Here is a 14,484-nt window from a genome sequence, read left to right as displayed (position 1 = left end):
AGATCATTAGCCAAAATCCTAGCTACCAGGGGGGAGATGCAGTTAGAGGTTACACTAGAGCTGAGGTCTTCCCGCCTGCTCTGTCAGCAGGGATCTCCTGTCCGCAGTGTTCACAAGCACAGAAATATGTGTGCGAGCAGAGACTTAGATAGGGAAGGGGCAGATCCAAAGGACGCAATGTGTTCAGTGTTCAGTAGCGTGCAAGCCAGGAACATCTGAAGCTCGTGGGAATTATTGAAGGAGACAAGAAAGCGTGACCACATCTGGATGTGTCTGCCGTGAGGGCGCTACCTGGCAGCTTCCTGGGCAGTCCTCTAAGCAAAGCTGGGAAGGATGCGTGAGTCTCATGTCACCTGGTTTTCTACAAGTACTGTAAAAAGTTTTTATATAAATAAAAACTGTGAATATATACAGACAAATTTTAAGTATTCCCCCTTTTTATTTTTCAAAACTAAAGGCTTCGTGTGCTGGAGGTGGGATGGAGCTAATACTGGGTAAAAAAAAATATTTTGAAAACAAAAGCGTTTAGTTCCATACTTGGGATGATAAGAGAACATTAGAACATTTATGGTACGTACATTCAAGTCATTAGTAACAAGTTGCCTTTGCTTGTTTCTTGTCCATTCGCAAGGAATATGAGAAAGCCAAGTATGTGTGTCCATATATGTTTAAAATCAAATCATTTAACAATTTTTAAAGTATCTTAATCTGTTACTTGGAGGGGAATAAAGATAAAAGCTCAGGTTGATAACCTGCCTCGACTTTTGTTTTTGTTTTAAATCATGACATGTAATTCTAGAGACTCCAGTAAAATCAAAGTGATACTCTACAGAATACACCTTCCCCTCGCCTATGACAACAAGCAGAAGAGAGCACACATTCTTACTCGATGTGAGATATAATGAAGATTTCAATCTCAGCTTCTTCCTGTCACGTTTAACTTAGACAATGCATTTTCAGAACCAGCCCTCCCATCACACTCCTGAGGCTGGGGACGCTCTCTGTGATGCTGTGGGCACTCGCTGTCTTTCCACTTGGCTAGAAGACAGTGTGATGACCATATACCTCTCCGTCAGACTGGGACCATTTGGGAGTGAAAGGAAGAAAATCCCCAAATAAGGGGTTTGGGCTCATATTTCTTTGAATTATTTTTCAAGTGAGGCTGTTGTACCTTAAGGCTTATTTTTTTGTGTGTGCCTTCTGTAGTTTATTAAATGATTGAAGGTTCTTTACCACAGGTTTTCCTATCACATGCACATTCTGTTGGTGAAATGTTTTGTTAGATCTTAAGATTGAGCTGCAAAAATAGGCCAGAGAAGTGCATCCTGCGGGTAAAACCCTCCTCGCTGGTATGGCTCATCGCTGCACATCACAGAAGGGAAGCAGGCACCTGTCCTGATGTCAGTGTCATTTAGTCTGTCTGCATTCATCTGAAAGGGAGCAGTGAAGCAGCCTGCCGTAGCCCGAGGTAGAGAGACTCCTGAGGAGTGGGGAGAATGGCAGGCAGCTGTGCGTGGCTACAGGTTATGACGGAAGTGTTCCCAGGACACAATTTTTATAGATTTGACTTTATAACTTAAACCTACGTGCTTAGAGATCTGGATAAATAATAACCCACGTCAGACTTCTTTTCTAATATTCACTAAGGTATTTCAAAATAAATATGGTCCCAAGGATTTTTAAATTGACTTTTCTAATTTTAAAAAACGGAAAAATGCTTTATTTTTTTAACATTTTTTAAAATGCACATAAAATTTTAAAAAGGCTATTTTGATTGACTTTTTCATTATGTGTGCTGTCCTAGCTACGTAATCTTGGTAATGGTGGACTTGAGTTGTCAGTAGTCTTCCCAGGACACCATAGTCCCTACTCTACAACACAGGTGCAATTGAATCATCCGCCGTGTTTTGACAGAGGACCCAGAGCAAGGGGTGGCTTCAGAGGCAAAGATGGTGAATACCCGCCCAGAATGCTTCTGTGTCTAAGTATTAAGCTGTGACTGGCATGGCTGGCCTTGTCACTAGAACTTCGTCTTTCAAAGGCTGCACTGGGGAGAACATAGAAGGTATTGAACCTGTCAGGATTTTGTTATTGTTTCTTTTTTTTTTAAAACCTGATATATTAGGGCATTGGTAATGCCTCATCTACCTTTTGACAAAGGTCCCATTTGGGGAAGAGGATTAAAGGTTGTCTTTCTAATTTCAGGGTGTCCATGTAAAAGTTCTCCGTGACACTGAGGAGAAGCCATGGCCGACCCCCCTGTAGTAGGTTCTGCCACAGCACCACGTGTAAGGATCTGAGCCCCTTAGGGTCCTGGAGAAGGCTGCTGTGGCTGTCCCCTGCCACACAGCTTCTTACACTCTGGGAGCTGCTCTTGGGGCTTTCTTTTCTGAAGTTGTGTTGGCACTAATTCTTCTTGGTGATGACTCATAAAACAAATGTTGTTTTTCACATAGTTCCTGAAAAAGAGAGAGAGAGAGAGAGAGGCGCTAATGAAAATGTCATTCTTGGTTTATATTGTGCTTGAAAGAAATCTGCAGCATTATTATTTTAAAAATCACCCTGGGGTTGTCATGGTTTAGGTCATGGAAAAAACATTTTCATGGGGAAGCCTTAATGTGCTGAGAATTCTGATGTGTACCTATAGCCTTGGGGCAGTCTCCTACAGAGAACAGAGTTAGGCAGCTGTCCTCTCAGAACGGGGCCACAGCATCCCGTATTACAGGCCATGACTCCAGGAGTACTTTAACGTTACCCACAGAAAAGGAGTCATGATCGTCCCATCCAGATTCATTGTCTTGCGTTTGTCTAGCTCCCCGTTGTGTCTCTAGTCTGCCTCGCTCTCCATCAACAGCACATGATTTCCACCGTATGCTCTTCCCTTGTATTTAACAGAAGGGAATGCCTTTGAACCTTCCTCTCTTCCACAGGGAAGGGAACGGGTCACAGCGGGCACTGTGGGTGGAGCTGGATGTTACTCTGGCTTCCAAGGGGCTTGTGCTTTCATAGGACAAGCTCAGAAGCACGTAATTTGAAGGTGTGCTGGCGAGAAAATAAAAGGGAGACAGGATGGTAGCTGAGGCAGGAATTGCTGATCTGTTCAGCAACTGGAGTTCAAGTTGGGAATCCTTGTACAGATTCCCAGAATACACTGGGCCAGTACTTAGAGGGACTGGTTTCTGGCCATGGTACAGGGGCTACTGGAAGCATGATCTTCACAGATGGCACCAACTAAAAGTCACAACAGAAAGCGAGAGATGGTGTGGAAGTATCTCCAAGAGTAGGAAAGTCAGATTCCTTGGGGAACTGCGACAGGTGGCAGTGGGTCCTAACGTCCTACTTCAGAGTTTGTCCCTAACCCTAAAGGAACTGGTCGAATCCCATTTGTTCTAAATAAACTGAGAAGTCTTAAAGGTTTTCCTGAATGACAGACTGGGTGGGGGTGGATGGGTTGAGGAGCAATGAATCTAAGCCAAGGAAGAGAAGTGAAGCTGGAGGTGACAAGCACTCTGGGGCTTCAAAGCCCTGGGCGGGGAAGGCTGAAGATGTGTCTAGCACCACACTAGAGCAGGTCGGCAGGTCCCTGGGTGGTCTGTAGCCATGGTGAGTACCAGTACCTTTGTTCTCACAGCAAAACCATAGGGTTGTCTTCACCTGGGTTCTCTTTTCTGTCCCTTCAGTCAGCTTGGCCCCTGCTTCACTGAGACTCCTGTCTTTTCCAACCCATACCGTCCTGGAACACTTGACTTTAATAATACGTGGTTCCTTTGGCTTTTCTCCATCTTCACCATCGGCTTCTTGGTGCTCAGTGACCTCTTTCCTTTTTTTGGGGGGGGGGGGCGCGGTGAGGGGGATGGTTCAAGACAGGGTGTCTGTGTACAACAGTCCTGACTGTCCTGGAGCTCACTTTGTAGACCAAGCTGGCCTCAAACTCACAGAGACTCATCTGCCTCTGTACACTGCCCAGCAATCTCTTTTATCTCTAAATATTGGCATAATGGAAGGTTTTTCCAGTCTCGGGCCCCATTCTTCTCTGCTTCTGTTTCATGAGGCAATGGCCTCCCACATTTAACTCTATACAGACTTACAGACTTGAATTCACAGTCAGCTGCCTATCAAATGTGTCTCTATTTAGTGTCTTAATGGACATCTCCAAATTAATCCATCCAAAATGATTCCAGCTACCCCTGAAACCTGGGGCCCTCCAGGCTGGCCCATTTTACTGTTCATTCAGTTTCTCAGACTTCAAGCTGAGATGTTATCTTGGCCATGCCTCACTCCTATATCCACTTCCTTTGTTTGTTTATTCATGCATTCAACAATGCGCCGCCAGGACAAACCAGGGGATCATTGTTCTAGGTTTTGAGGAACCAGAATGAACACAGTGAAAAAAAATCCTGCTCCTCGGAGTTTCCTTGTTAAGATTGTTTTCTCTGCAAGAGAACCTGGGCCTGCTTCCCAGTACACAGCAGTTCACAACTGTCCGTAGCTCCAGTTCCAGGGGGATCTGATGCCCTCTTGTGGCCTCTGCAGGCAGCAAGACTTTGTGGTACATATACACCCATGAAAGTAAAACACCCCCCCCCCCACTCTCAAGGAATTAAACATAATGAGAAATAGCTAATAAGCCAAAGGAATGTTTCAACTCTTGTTAAAAACTGAAATGCAAAGTCTGATTTATAGTAGGTTGGCAAGAAAAGAGGGAGGTGGCACTATGAGACGGATACCCACCTAGGGGAAAAGCACAAACAAATAGTTGCTGCCTTGAGTATGCCTGCTGCGCTCCGCAGGTCAGGGTGGCTGAAGCCACTAAAGCAAGGGGCGGGGAGGAGAAAGCATAAACTGTATAGCTTTTCCTCTACATCATGAATCCCTAGGGGACTGGAACAAAGGAACAGAATGGGGTGGGGGAAAGGAAAGAAAAGGGGACCAGGTAGGTAACTACACCAGTGAAGAAAGGAGTTCGTGATACCTCAGACCATGAGAGCAAAGAAGAAATGGACGCCTGTGGAAGGAGGAGCAGCCAGCAAGGCTGGAGGCGGGGCATGAGAGGGAGAGATTAGGGAAAGACTGGCTCATGGCTGCAGCAAAAGAAAAGGAAGACATTGGCACACAAGGAGGAAATTAGGTCTGGAGCCAATGTGTAGACGGACTTTTCTGGGCCGCCATGGGTGGAATTAGCATGTTTAACTTATCTCTTAGCGTGAGAAGAGAGGTAAGCAAGACGTGAGCAGCCACGCCCCAAGTTTAGGAGGGAGATCAAAGCAGGTGGATTCCAACTCCTGGCATATGGTCCGGAGGGCATGATCTGACCCGGATGAAGTAATGAGTGAGACACAGAAGTTGCGAGAGGAAGCCCAAGCTCACAGAGAAAATAGGGAACCAGGTGTGGACAGGCGTCTGGTGAGAAATGCGACAATCAGAAGGGAGGTCCCCACACGGGGCAAAGCTGTTACTTCAGGATGGCGTACTCCACTAAAACAAGCACTGAGAATTGGCCCCTCCGTTAGCTCTATTCAGGGAGTGGTAGCCATAGAAGGCTCACTGGAGCCGTTCATGAGAGGGGAAATGCACAGGACTGGTAAAGGACTTTGTTAGAAATAGAGAAGTGGCAAATCTGGAAGAAAAATGGCACCAACACACCCTTTTTAGAAGATGAGAGAAATGGTGCAGTTGGCAGAGGTTTGCCTGGCATCCGGGGAACCCTGCATTCAATCCCCAACACTGCGTAAAACGGATGTACACATGGGTACACTTGGTACACAATCCCCTGCACTTGGGAGGTAGACGTAAGAGGATCTTGGTGATCAAGGTTATTCTCAACTACATAATGAGTTCAAGACCAGGCGGGGATTCATAGAGCCCTATCATTAAAAAAAGGACGGGGTAAGTGGGGAGATCCCAGCAAGTTTCTATTTATACTGATGGAAAGTACACCAGCAAAAAAAAAAAAAAAAGAGTGAAGGAGTAAACAGGAAGTCTTGGAAAGGAGAGAAGAGATGAGGAATGATATTGAAAAGAGAGAGGGCCTGCTTTTCCTCTCGGCCGCCCGGCTAACTTACACCCAAAATGACCACACAGAAATTGTATTAATTAAATCACTGCCTGGCCCATTATCTCTAGCCTCTTATTGGCTAACTCTCACACCTTGGTTTAACCCATTTTTAATAATCTGTATTCACCACGAGGTCATGGCTTACTGGGAAAGATTTAGCATGTCTGACCTGGCAACTCCATGCCCGTTTTCTCTGACTCTGCTTCCTTCCTCCCAGAATTTAGTTCTGTCTTCTCCACCTACCTAAGTTCTGCCCTATCAGGCCAAGCAGTTTCTTTATTGATTAACCAATAAAAGCAACACATAACCAAAAGGACCTCCTACACCAGAACGATGGGGCTGATGTCATAGAAACAGAGCTGACTCTTCAAGCCTGAAGGGCTGCTGGTGTGACCCCTGCTAGGACAGAAGACTCTAAGGGACTAGTGATATCTGCCGCTGCCGGGTAGCATGAAGGGCCATCTGAGGCCAGCCCTGTGCTTGTGAGTCTCTCCAGCTTCATGCTGCCAGGTGGTTGCACATGCTCACGACACACCTGGCTTGAAATGTCGGTCATGTCATGTCATGTCATGCCACTGTCCAGGCTAAAACTCTGGGTCCTTTCCCACCCAGCGAGAACTAGCCAACTCCTTGCTCAGCCTGCTTTATCAATCGCAGTGGCTCTGACCTGGAGCGCTTTGCCCTTCCAAAAACAGGCCGAGCCTGTTCCTGAGTTAGCCTCTGTACTAACGATCCTCTACCTGCATTATCTGTGCCCCAACCTCCGGGCTCGCTCTCTCATCACCCAGACTGTATCCTAAAGGTCATCTCAGTACAGCCTTCTGAAGCCTGCCCCACCCCAACCACTAAGAAGCTAATCAGCGCCTGGTCATTGTCCTGGGTGTATCTGTTTGTTTTTCTCATTGCTAATGTGGTTGCAGCACCTACACCAGTGGCTGGGGCATAATAGATGCTCAGTTAGTGTGCGCTTTTCCCCCCCACGCTTCTGTGGAGGCAGAGGTCAACACTGACCGTCGTCCCTCCCCACTCCCTCCTCCACAGGGCCTCTCACTGAGCCTGGAGCTCACAGACCTGGCCAGCTTCCTGTCTTGGCTTTCCCAGTGCCGGGATTACAGGCGTTCATGGCTGTCAGCCCACTTTCACGCAGATGCTGGAGATCAAGCAGGTCCTTAGGTTTGCATGGCAAGCACCTTTCTGACAGAGCCACCTCCCAAGCTCTCCGTGTTTAGAAGCTGCCCGTTTGCATACAGGGATGGACACACAGCCCATTAATGGCGACAGTACAAAGGCTTTGGTGCTAAACTCTTTATAAAACACTTGCCTGACCGGGGGCGGAAAGAGTGAGGAAAATCCCACTTGGAAAACGTAAATACTGCAAGCATCCCTATATCAAATGAACTTTAAATTTGATGCTACACCTCGGGGTAGTAGTTGGCAGGGGAGAGATTCCAAACAAAGCCCATCCACAGTACATGATGGCAGCTACATTTCCTGGCTCTCGGCTGAGTTGCTATTTATTTTATAAGGAACTTGGCCTCCTTGGAAGACTATTTGTTTTCTCAGCGTTGTAAGAACTGGGGCTGGGGTGGGGACCAACTCCAAATAGGGGAGAGGAAAATATTAAGCAGCGTGCAGGATCGAATTTAAAATTAATTTGATATTATAAATAGTTTCCTTTCTTAGTCCTCAGGAAAGCGCTATGGGGATTTACACATGGGGACTGGTTTCCCTGGTGATCAAAAGTTGATTCATTTGTTTTATTAACTTCTAAATTCCTAAAGACTCCCTGGGCTCAGCAGTAGATTTCCTCGATCAAGCTTACTTGAGTCTCTGTGCACTAGCAAGTTCCACGGGGTTTCCACTGCCCTACATATCCTTAGTTAATTTGATACCCTACTCAGATCACCATTTCTTGTTGTTGGCATTTCTCTCCAGGGAAGCTTGCTTAACTGTTTCGAACGCTTCTTGTCAGTTTACATGATTCAGGTTGCTTACACATTTTCATGTTGAAAGCATTTCTCAACCTACTGCAGCAAGCAGAGAGAAGCTTCTGGCTCTTTAATGTTGTGTAATCGGGAGCTAAAGAGCCAAATTCTTATTCCTTTCAGGTCTCAGCGTGGGGTTTCCCCCAGCCGCAGGCACCTGATTGCTGCTGCTCTGAGTTGAATGCACAGATTGGCACACCATCATCTTCCTATTTCTCTGTCCCAGGTTCCTTATCTGTTTTCACTTGCAGTACTTTTGAGGGGTCACAATGACTTCGACGTTGATCCCCTCCTAATTGTCAATGCATGACTGTCTCAGACAGTGCCTGGATTAAGGTTTGGAGAAACTGCATGACTCAAAAGTACCAAATGTGGTTTCACAGACAGTCTGCAAGCCAGACGTGTATCCACTTAATATTCTCCCCCCACACAGAGTGCTGAATAAGTTTTAAATACCCAAATCCTACTCTCTACAGGAACATTCTAGAAGCCCACTAAATAGAAAGATTCTGTCTTCAGGTTGTCATGATTTGCAGTTTGCTTTACTTGACAACTCTACTTGAAAGCTGCCTAATGAGAAAGAGTTTCAAAGTTAGGCTTTCTGAAGGAAATATTGGTATGTTAATAAGGCCTTAGTTTTGTTCACCTTGCTAAATGAAAGCAGCAGTTCACCTAGCAGCTCAATCCTGCTCTCCCTTCAACAGTCTTTCACTGTGGTTCACAAGATGTTTTAACAAACCTTTGCAAAACACACTTTGTGTCTTGAGTTAGGAGTTGGGTTTTTCGAAGCGTATACACACAAATCAAATTCACTGTGAAGGCAACGGAGTGCACACCTGAGGTCTCTCACCTGCTCAAGCCATGGAATCATATCCACTTCTGCACTGATGATTCTCCAAAGTGTTTCTCATCCCGCCACTGCACACATGACACGTCCCTATGTCCCTGTGCCGACTACCAGATCTGTAGAGAGTTTCTCCTGAGTCCTAGACGTCTGTGCATCCTGGCCTTCCTTTCCCATTTTCACTTGAGTGTCTCATAAGCCTCTCAGAGGGGATCTGCACAATTGGTACTTGGGGGCCCAACCCCAACCCCCACCAGACCCTCTCCCAAACCTGCCCCTCTTTTCCGACACCTTGCTGCCCTGAATGTCACTACTGCATACATAGCAGGTTGATTCTGGAAAGCCTGTGAGCAATTCTAATCCCCTCTTCCCCCTATTTGTCCTTCCTGTGCAGGTCCCAGTTTCATAGGCCCCGTTGCGACACTACGACCAGCTTCATACCTTCCCTTCTGCCACCTCCAGTAGGTTCATTCAGTGACTCCTCTTTCCATTCCTTCTACTTTGTCAGAAATAAACTTCCATCTAAACTCTGCTCACTCCATACCATTTTATTTTAAACACTTCTGCCAGGGCAGTGGCTCCGTGGGTAAGAACATTGTTCACACAAGCATGAGGACTTGAGTTCAAACCCTTAGTACTCCCACAGAAGCTGGGTGTGGCTAAGCATGCTTGCAACCCTAGCACTGAGGGGTAACCCCCTTAGCCAAAACAGTGACCATCAAGTTCAGTGACAGCCATTAGCAGAAAGTAATAGAGAAAGATACCAAAAGCCCTCTTGTGACCTCCATGTATGTATGTACTCATGAACACAAGTATTCAAACACATATGCATGTTTCACACAAACTACACATGCATAAAATATACAAAAAAACCACTACTGCCTTTAATATAAAGTTCAAATTCTTTACCAAGATGGACAAAGGCCCTTCCTGATTCCTCTTGGTTCTGGGTTCATTGCCCAGGCTCACAAGTACCTATTAACCTTCATAGCCCAGCTCTGAGTGCAATATTCCTATACATGACCCTACCCCCCATCACCAATATCTTCTTTACCAAAATGTCTCAAGATTCAGCTCTGGTATTCTCTCCTTTGGGGTGGAGAAACTTTTATACAATGAAATCCTCTAACAAGAAGAGTAATCTATCTTTGTGCTAACCAACACAGTCTACTGCAATGATCTGATATCTTGCTTACCACCTGAAGTAGAAACAGCTTCTGTTGCTGTTTCGTAAATTTTCGGTTCTTTATTGGGGATGGGAAGGAGTGGTGAAACAGGTCTCACGGTATAGCACTGGCCAGCCTGGAACTTGCTATGTAGACCAGGCTAGGCTGGAACTCAGAGATCTGCCTGTCTCAGCCTCCCAAGTGCTGGGATTAAGGGTGCGCTCCACCGCACCTGGCTTCAATTTTTTTTCGTGGCTATTGCCCAGCCAAGAAGACAAAGTCAGCAAGGCAGTGATGAAGGTAGCCGGTATATGTCTCGCTCATTTTCATCCTTACCTCCCTATTGCATGAACTGTGATAGACTGTGGACAGAGCTACATCTTATGACCCTCCATAAAAACCTGCTCTACTCGGTGGGTGTTGGGAGGCAGAGACTGTTTTGAGAGCCTCAGACTAAAAGCAAACCTGGGCTAAAGGCTGTCCAGCAGGTAGGAGGAAGAATGTGTACGTCCATGCCCAAACTCCACGTGCACGTTACCTAATCAATTAAGCCTCCTCACAACCGCATTTGCTTCGTTATAAATTATCATTTTCATTTGATTTTCTTAAAAATCACCTCATCTGCAGGAAAGCACAACCCGAAACTTGACACAGCCAACTTATGATTTGAATTGAGGAAAGTTTTTTGTTGTTTTGTTTTGTGTTTCCTTAGCAAAATAAACTATTTTAAAGACTTCAATCATGTCAAGGTTCATAAATGAAGCAGCTGTTTCCCGCCAGTTTCCTCAGTCCAGCCCTGGCTAGCACGGCACTAAGGGCCGGCCTTCACGAGCATCTGCACACACTGTCCTACCACTGGCTCGTCTCTCAGCCTGGAGCTTCCCTCAGATGGAAGCAAGTGTCGCTGTCACAATTTCTGTGACCATACCCAGTGCTTGGGACGTTATTTTTTAAGAGGAAAACCACAACCTCTTAAAAAAAAATAATGTGGTTTTCTCCTTTGCAGTAAAGCCCAGTACTAAGCATGGCCCCAATTCCACTGCAATTTAATCCTAAGAACACGTTTCCCTTCATTCCTAGACTGCAGCCACCACTTCCCTCAGGCCATGAGTTTGATCAGTTAAAACTCTGCCCTGCCTCTGACAGTTGTTCCTGGCCGACTTGCCGGTTAAGTTATTTATCTCATCTCCCCATGTGAAATCCACTTAAATGCCTAGAGTTTAATTCTGAACACCTAATCATGTAAGACACTCCTTACCTTTGCTAAAATTAACTTGAATGTGCCACCTTATAAAGAATTACAGACATTTAGGACCAAGAGTTTTTCTGCTAATTGTAGCCTTAAGTGTTTGGGATCAAAAGACACCTGAGCCTGTTGTAGACGAAGGGCGGAAGTCATCTATCGTCCTAGCCCAGAATGGGCATCATACCCCAGTGTCACATTAGTACCCCAAACAAAGGTGGATTACTGGGTGAGGAGTTAGAAATGAAAAAGTTCTGTCTTGGGAGAGAGAAAAAGGTTGAGATGACGTCTTATAAAGCTAGTCGAAATGCTACATAGCTAAGGATCACCTTGAACTCAATCTTCCTGCCTCCACCTCCGAAGTGCTGGGGTCATAGGCATATAGTACCATGCCCTGCTTGGAATTCTTGCTCACCACTAAATAAAGTTTGTAAAGCCTTTAATATTGATAACCAATAGTTCACACACATTTGAGACAAGGCTAGGGAACTGGAATTATGCAAGCCGTCTTGTAGAAATGGGAATATCCTAAAATAACTTCAAATGTTGATATTTAATTGAATATAACAACTGTATTTTGACCAACAAGCAATGATAGGGTACTTACGCTTTTGCTAGCTCCATTGATATTTGTTCCAAAGAGCATCCCTTAGTCTCAGGTATAAACAGAACAACAAAAACCAGGGATGCTAGACTCATGATTGTATATATGAAGCAAACCCATGACAAGCCAATAAGATCTACAGAAGACAAAAGAAAATGATTAGGTATGTATTCTGTGTGCACTGATCACCGATCCCATTTGTGAACATCCCTTCTCAAATCCTATAGGAAGCTACTACATGCTAGTAGTCTCCATGGAAACAAGATTCACCAATTCAAAATGTGGCCAAGTTCTTTTTGTTTTGTTTTATAATTCTACCCCAGCTTTCTTAGGCAAAATGCAAAGCTGTCTTTTAAACATCACAAATTAAACTCAAAGATATTTTCTGGGTGCACATTTTTTCTTTTTCAACATGATAATATATCTTTATTAATGCAAAGAGCACATGTTCATTTATGTTCTAGTTTTATTTCTGTTGCTGGGATAAAATACTAGGAATAAAGCATCTTAAAGAAGAACGGGTTTATTTGGCTTACAGTTCCACATTATGGAATGGAATTGTAAAATCTATCACTATGGGGAAGTCAAGGCAGCAACTTAAAGTATTATGTCCACAGTCAAAGGAAGCAAGAATAAATGCATGGGCCCTTGCTTGCTTCCTTCCTAGTTCTCACTCTGCTTCCTGTACTAAAGACTACTAGCATGTTTCTATACAGTCTAGAATCCCCTGCCTAGGGAATGATGCCACCCACATTGGGCGGGGTCTCCCCATATCAATTGACAAGTCAATCTTCTACAGACATGCCTACAAAACAACACAAAGTAGACAATCCCTCACTGAGACTCTCTTCCAAGGTATTTCTTAGGTTATATAAAGTTGGCAATTAAAGCTAAACATCACCATTGCAAAAATAAAACTTCGATGAGGAAGTCTATAAAGACCCAAGGCCAATTTTCTCTTACCCTCCCCTGACTCCTTCTAGGGATCACCACTGTTGTAGTTTGTCCATTGTAAATGACATATTTGTGCAGGTGGACATTTCTGGAAATGAGTTCATCCTTTTTACTCTGATTTCAATAAATTGTTTCATGTTGGCATTATTTCACCATTCTTAATAGCTGGCAACATATTGTAAAGCTTCCTTCTAGGTCCAGCAGAAAACATCATAGTGGGGCCAATGAAAGAAGTATGATCAGCACAATTCTCAATGTTCTGATGGATTTCACTTGTCAGCTCTCTTGGCCACTTCTAAACAAACATATACTCCCTTTCTAATCACTGATCAAGTTCAGGGTACATTACCCTAGACACAACCCCATTCACGTGCATATAAGTTTGTCCATTTGTATTGTGCTGGCCTCTGGACCAGCAGCAAATGTCCAGGATGACAGGGAACAGTGGAGAAGTATCTAGCTCTTTTTACACATACGCAAAGACAAACTTCAGGGAGGATTTGCAAATAGCCCTTAACAGCTACAATCACAAATCACAATTGGTCAGGGGAAAAACTGACTTGATTATATACTGAAGTCACTTTTATAGCTGCTGTGTGCAAGGATCTAAGCATAGTAACCACTTGCGGGTGAGCTGAGCTGAGGTGCGAACAGAAAAAAGGAAGACAAATGTGTGCGTGTGTGCATGCATGTGGATGTCTGTGTGTGAACATTGAGTCTGAAAGCATCAGGTCTCATCCTGTATTGCTCTCTGCATATTCCTTTGAGTCAGGGTCTCTCCCAGAGCCTGAGTGAGGTTCATGTTTTCTCAGTTAAGATGGGAGCCAGCAAGTCCTGGTGATCCTTCTGCTTTTGCCCCAGGTCAGAGTTAGGGTGACAGATGTGTGCCAGATGTCCAGTTTGTTAGGTGTATGTTGGAATAAAACCCCTGGTCATCATAATTGCATAGCAAGCGCTCTTAACTGCTAAACCATCTCTTGAGTGCCAAGGCAGTTCTTTCAGGCAATTTTAATCAATCCTGTCCCTGATCTTTTATTGCTGCTAGTGCATTGTTTTGCCAGGTGGCTTGCTTAATCTAATACTTGTAGAATTAGTTGGAATTAGTGAAACCCAAACGATCACCTCATTGAACTTGTTCCTCATTCTTTTCAAACACTTGCAGCAACAGAGAGATCATGACCTTACTGCCACAACCATCTCCCTTACTCAGACCACAAATCTGCCTTTCAGGATGTTCTGCTTTGTCTTGTAGACAGCACACAGTGAGTCATACCTCCTAACCTGCTCTTTGTGATTCACACTCTAAATATTTGTCTATATCTTCACCCTTTCTTTGAGAGCCCTTGGATCCAGATCAAAGACCCAGAACTTTCCCAGTAATTCTTCATAGAGTATAGGTACCAGGTTCTTATTATCTGGACCATCCTCTCTTGCCGATAGTCCTTCCTTGTTTGTCTTTTGAAATAGGGTCTTTCTGTTTTCCAGATGGTCTTGAACTCATCCTTCATCCCCCAACCTCAGCATTCCAGGGTTGGGTTTATAGGTATGCATTATTACATATTACATATTACAGCCCAATATGTACTGCTATTTTCATCCAGTTTTTTTTCAAAATAGTGTACCCAGAACTGAA

The 14,484-nt window shown here is 44.6% G+C and overlaps 1 protein-coding gene across 3 annotated transcripts in view; it reads right to left on the bottom strand.

Annotated features, from left to right (window-relative positions):
- Positions 1-1,697: 1,697 nt before the first annotated feature.
- Positions 1,698-14,484, bottom strand: part of Slc2a12 (solute carrier family 2 member 12) — a 54,985-nt gene continuing 42,198 nt past the window's right edge. For all 3 annotated transcript variants that reach the window (XM_038339119.1, XM_038339118.1, XM_038339117.1), the window contains 2 exons: positions 11,901-12,033; positions 1,698-2,459 (listed from right to left, as the gene is read on the bottom strand). In XM_038339119.1, the coding sequence (XP_038195047.1) occupies positions 2,306-2,459; positions 11,901-12,033 (287 nt within the window). In that variant the 3' untranslated portion in view covers positions 1,698-2,305. The remainder of the gene's footprint in view (positions 2,460-11,900; positions 12,034-14,484) is intronic.

Source organism: Arvicola amphibius, chromosome 8 (assembly GCF_903992535.2).
Source record: "Arvicola amphibius chromosome 8, mArvAmp1.2, whole genome shotgun sequence".
Lineage (NCBI taxonomy): Eukaryota > Metazoa > Chordata > Mammalia > Rodentia > Cricetidae > Arvicola > Arvicola amphibius.
Note: the sequence above shows the minus strand (reverse complement) of the source record. Positions and strands in the feature narration are given on the sequence as shown.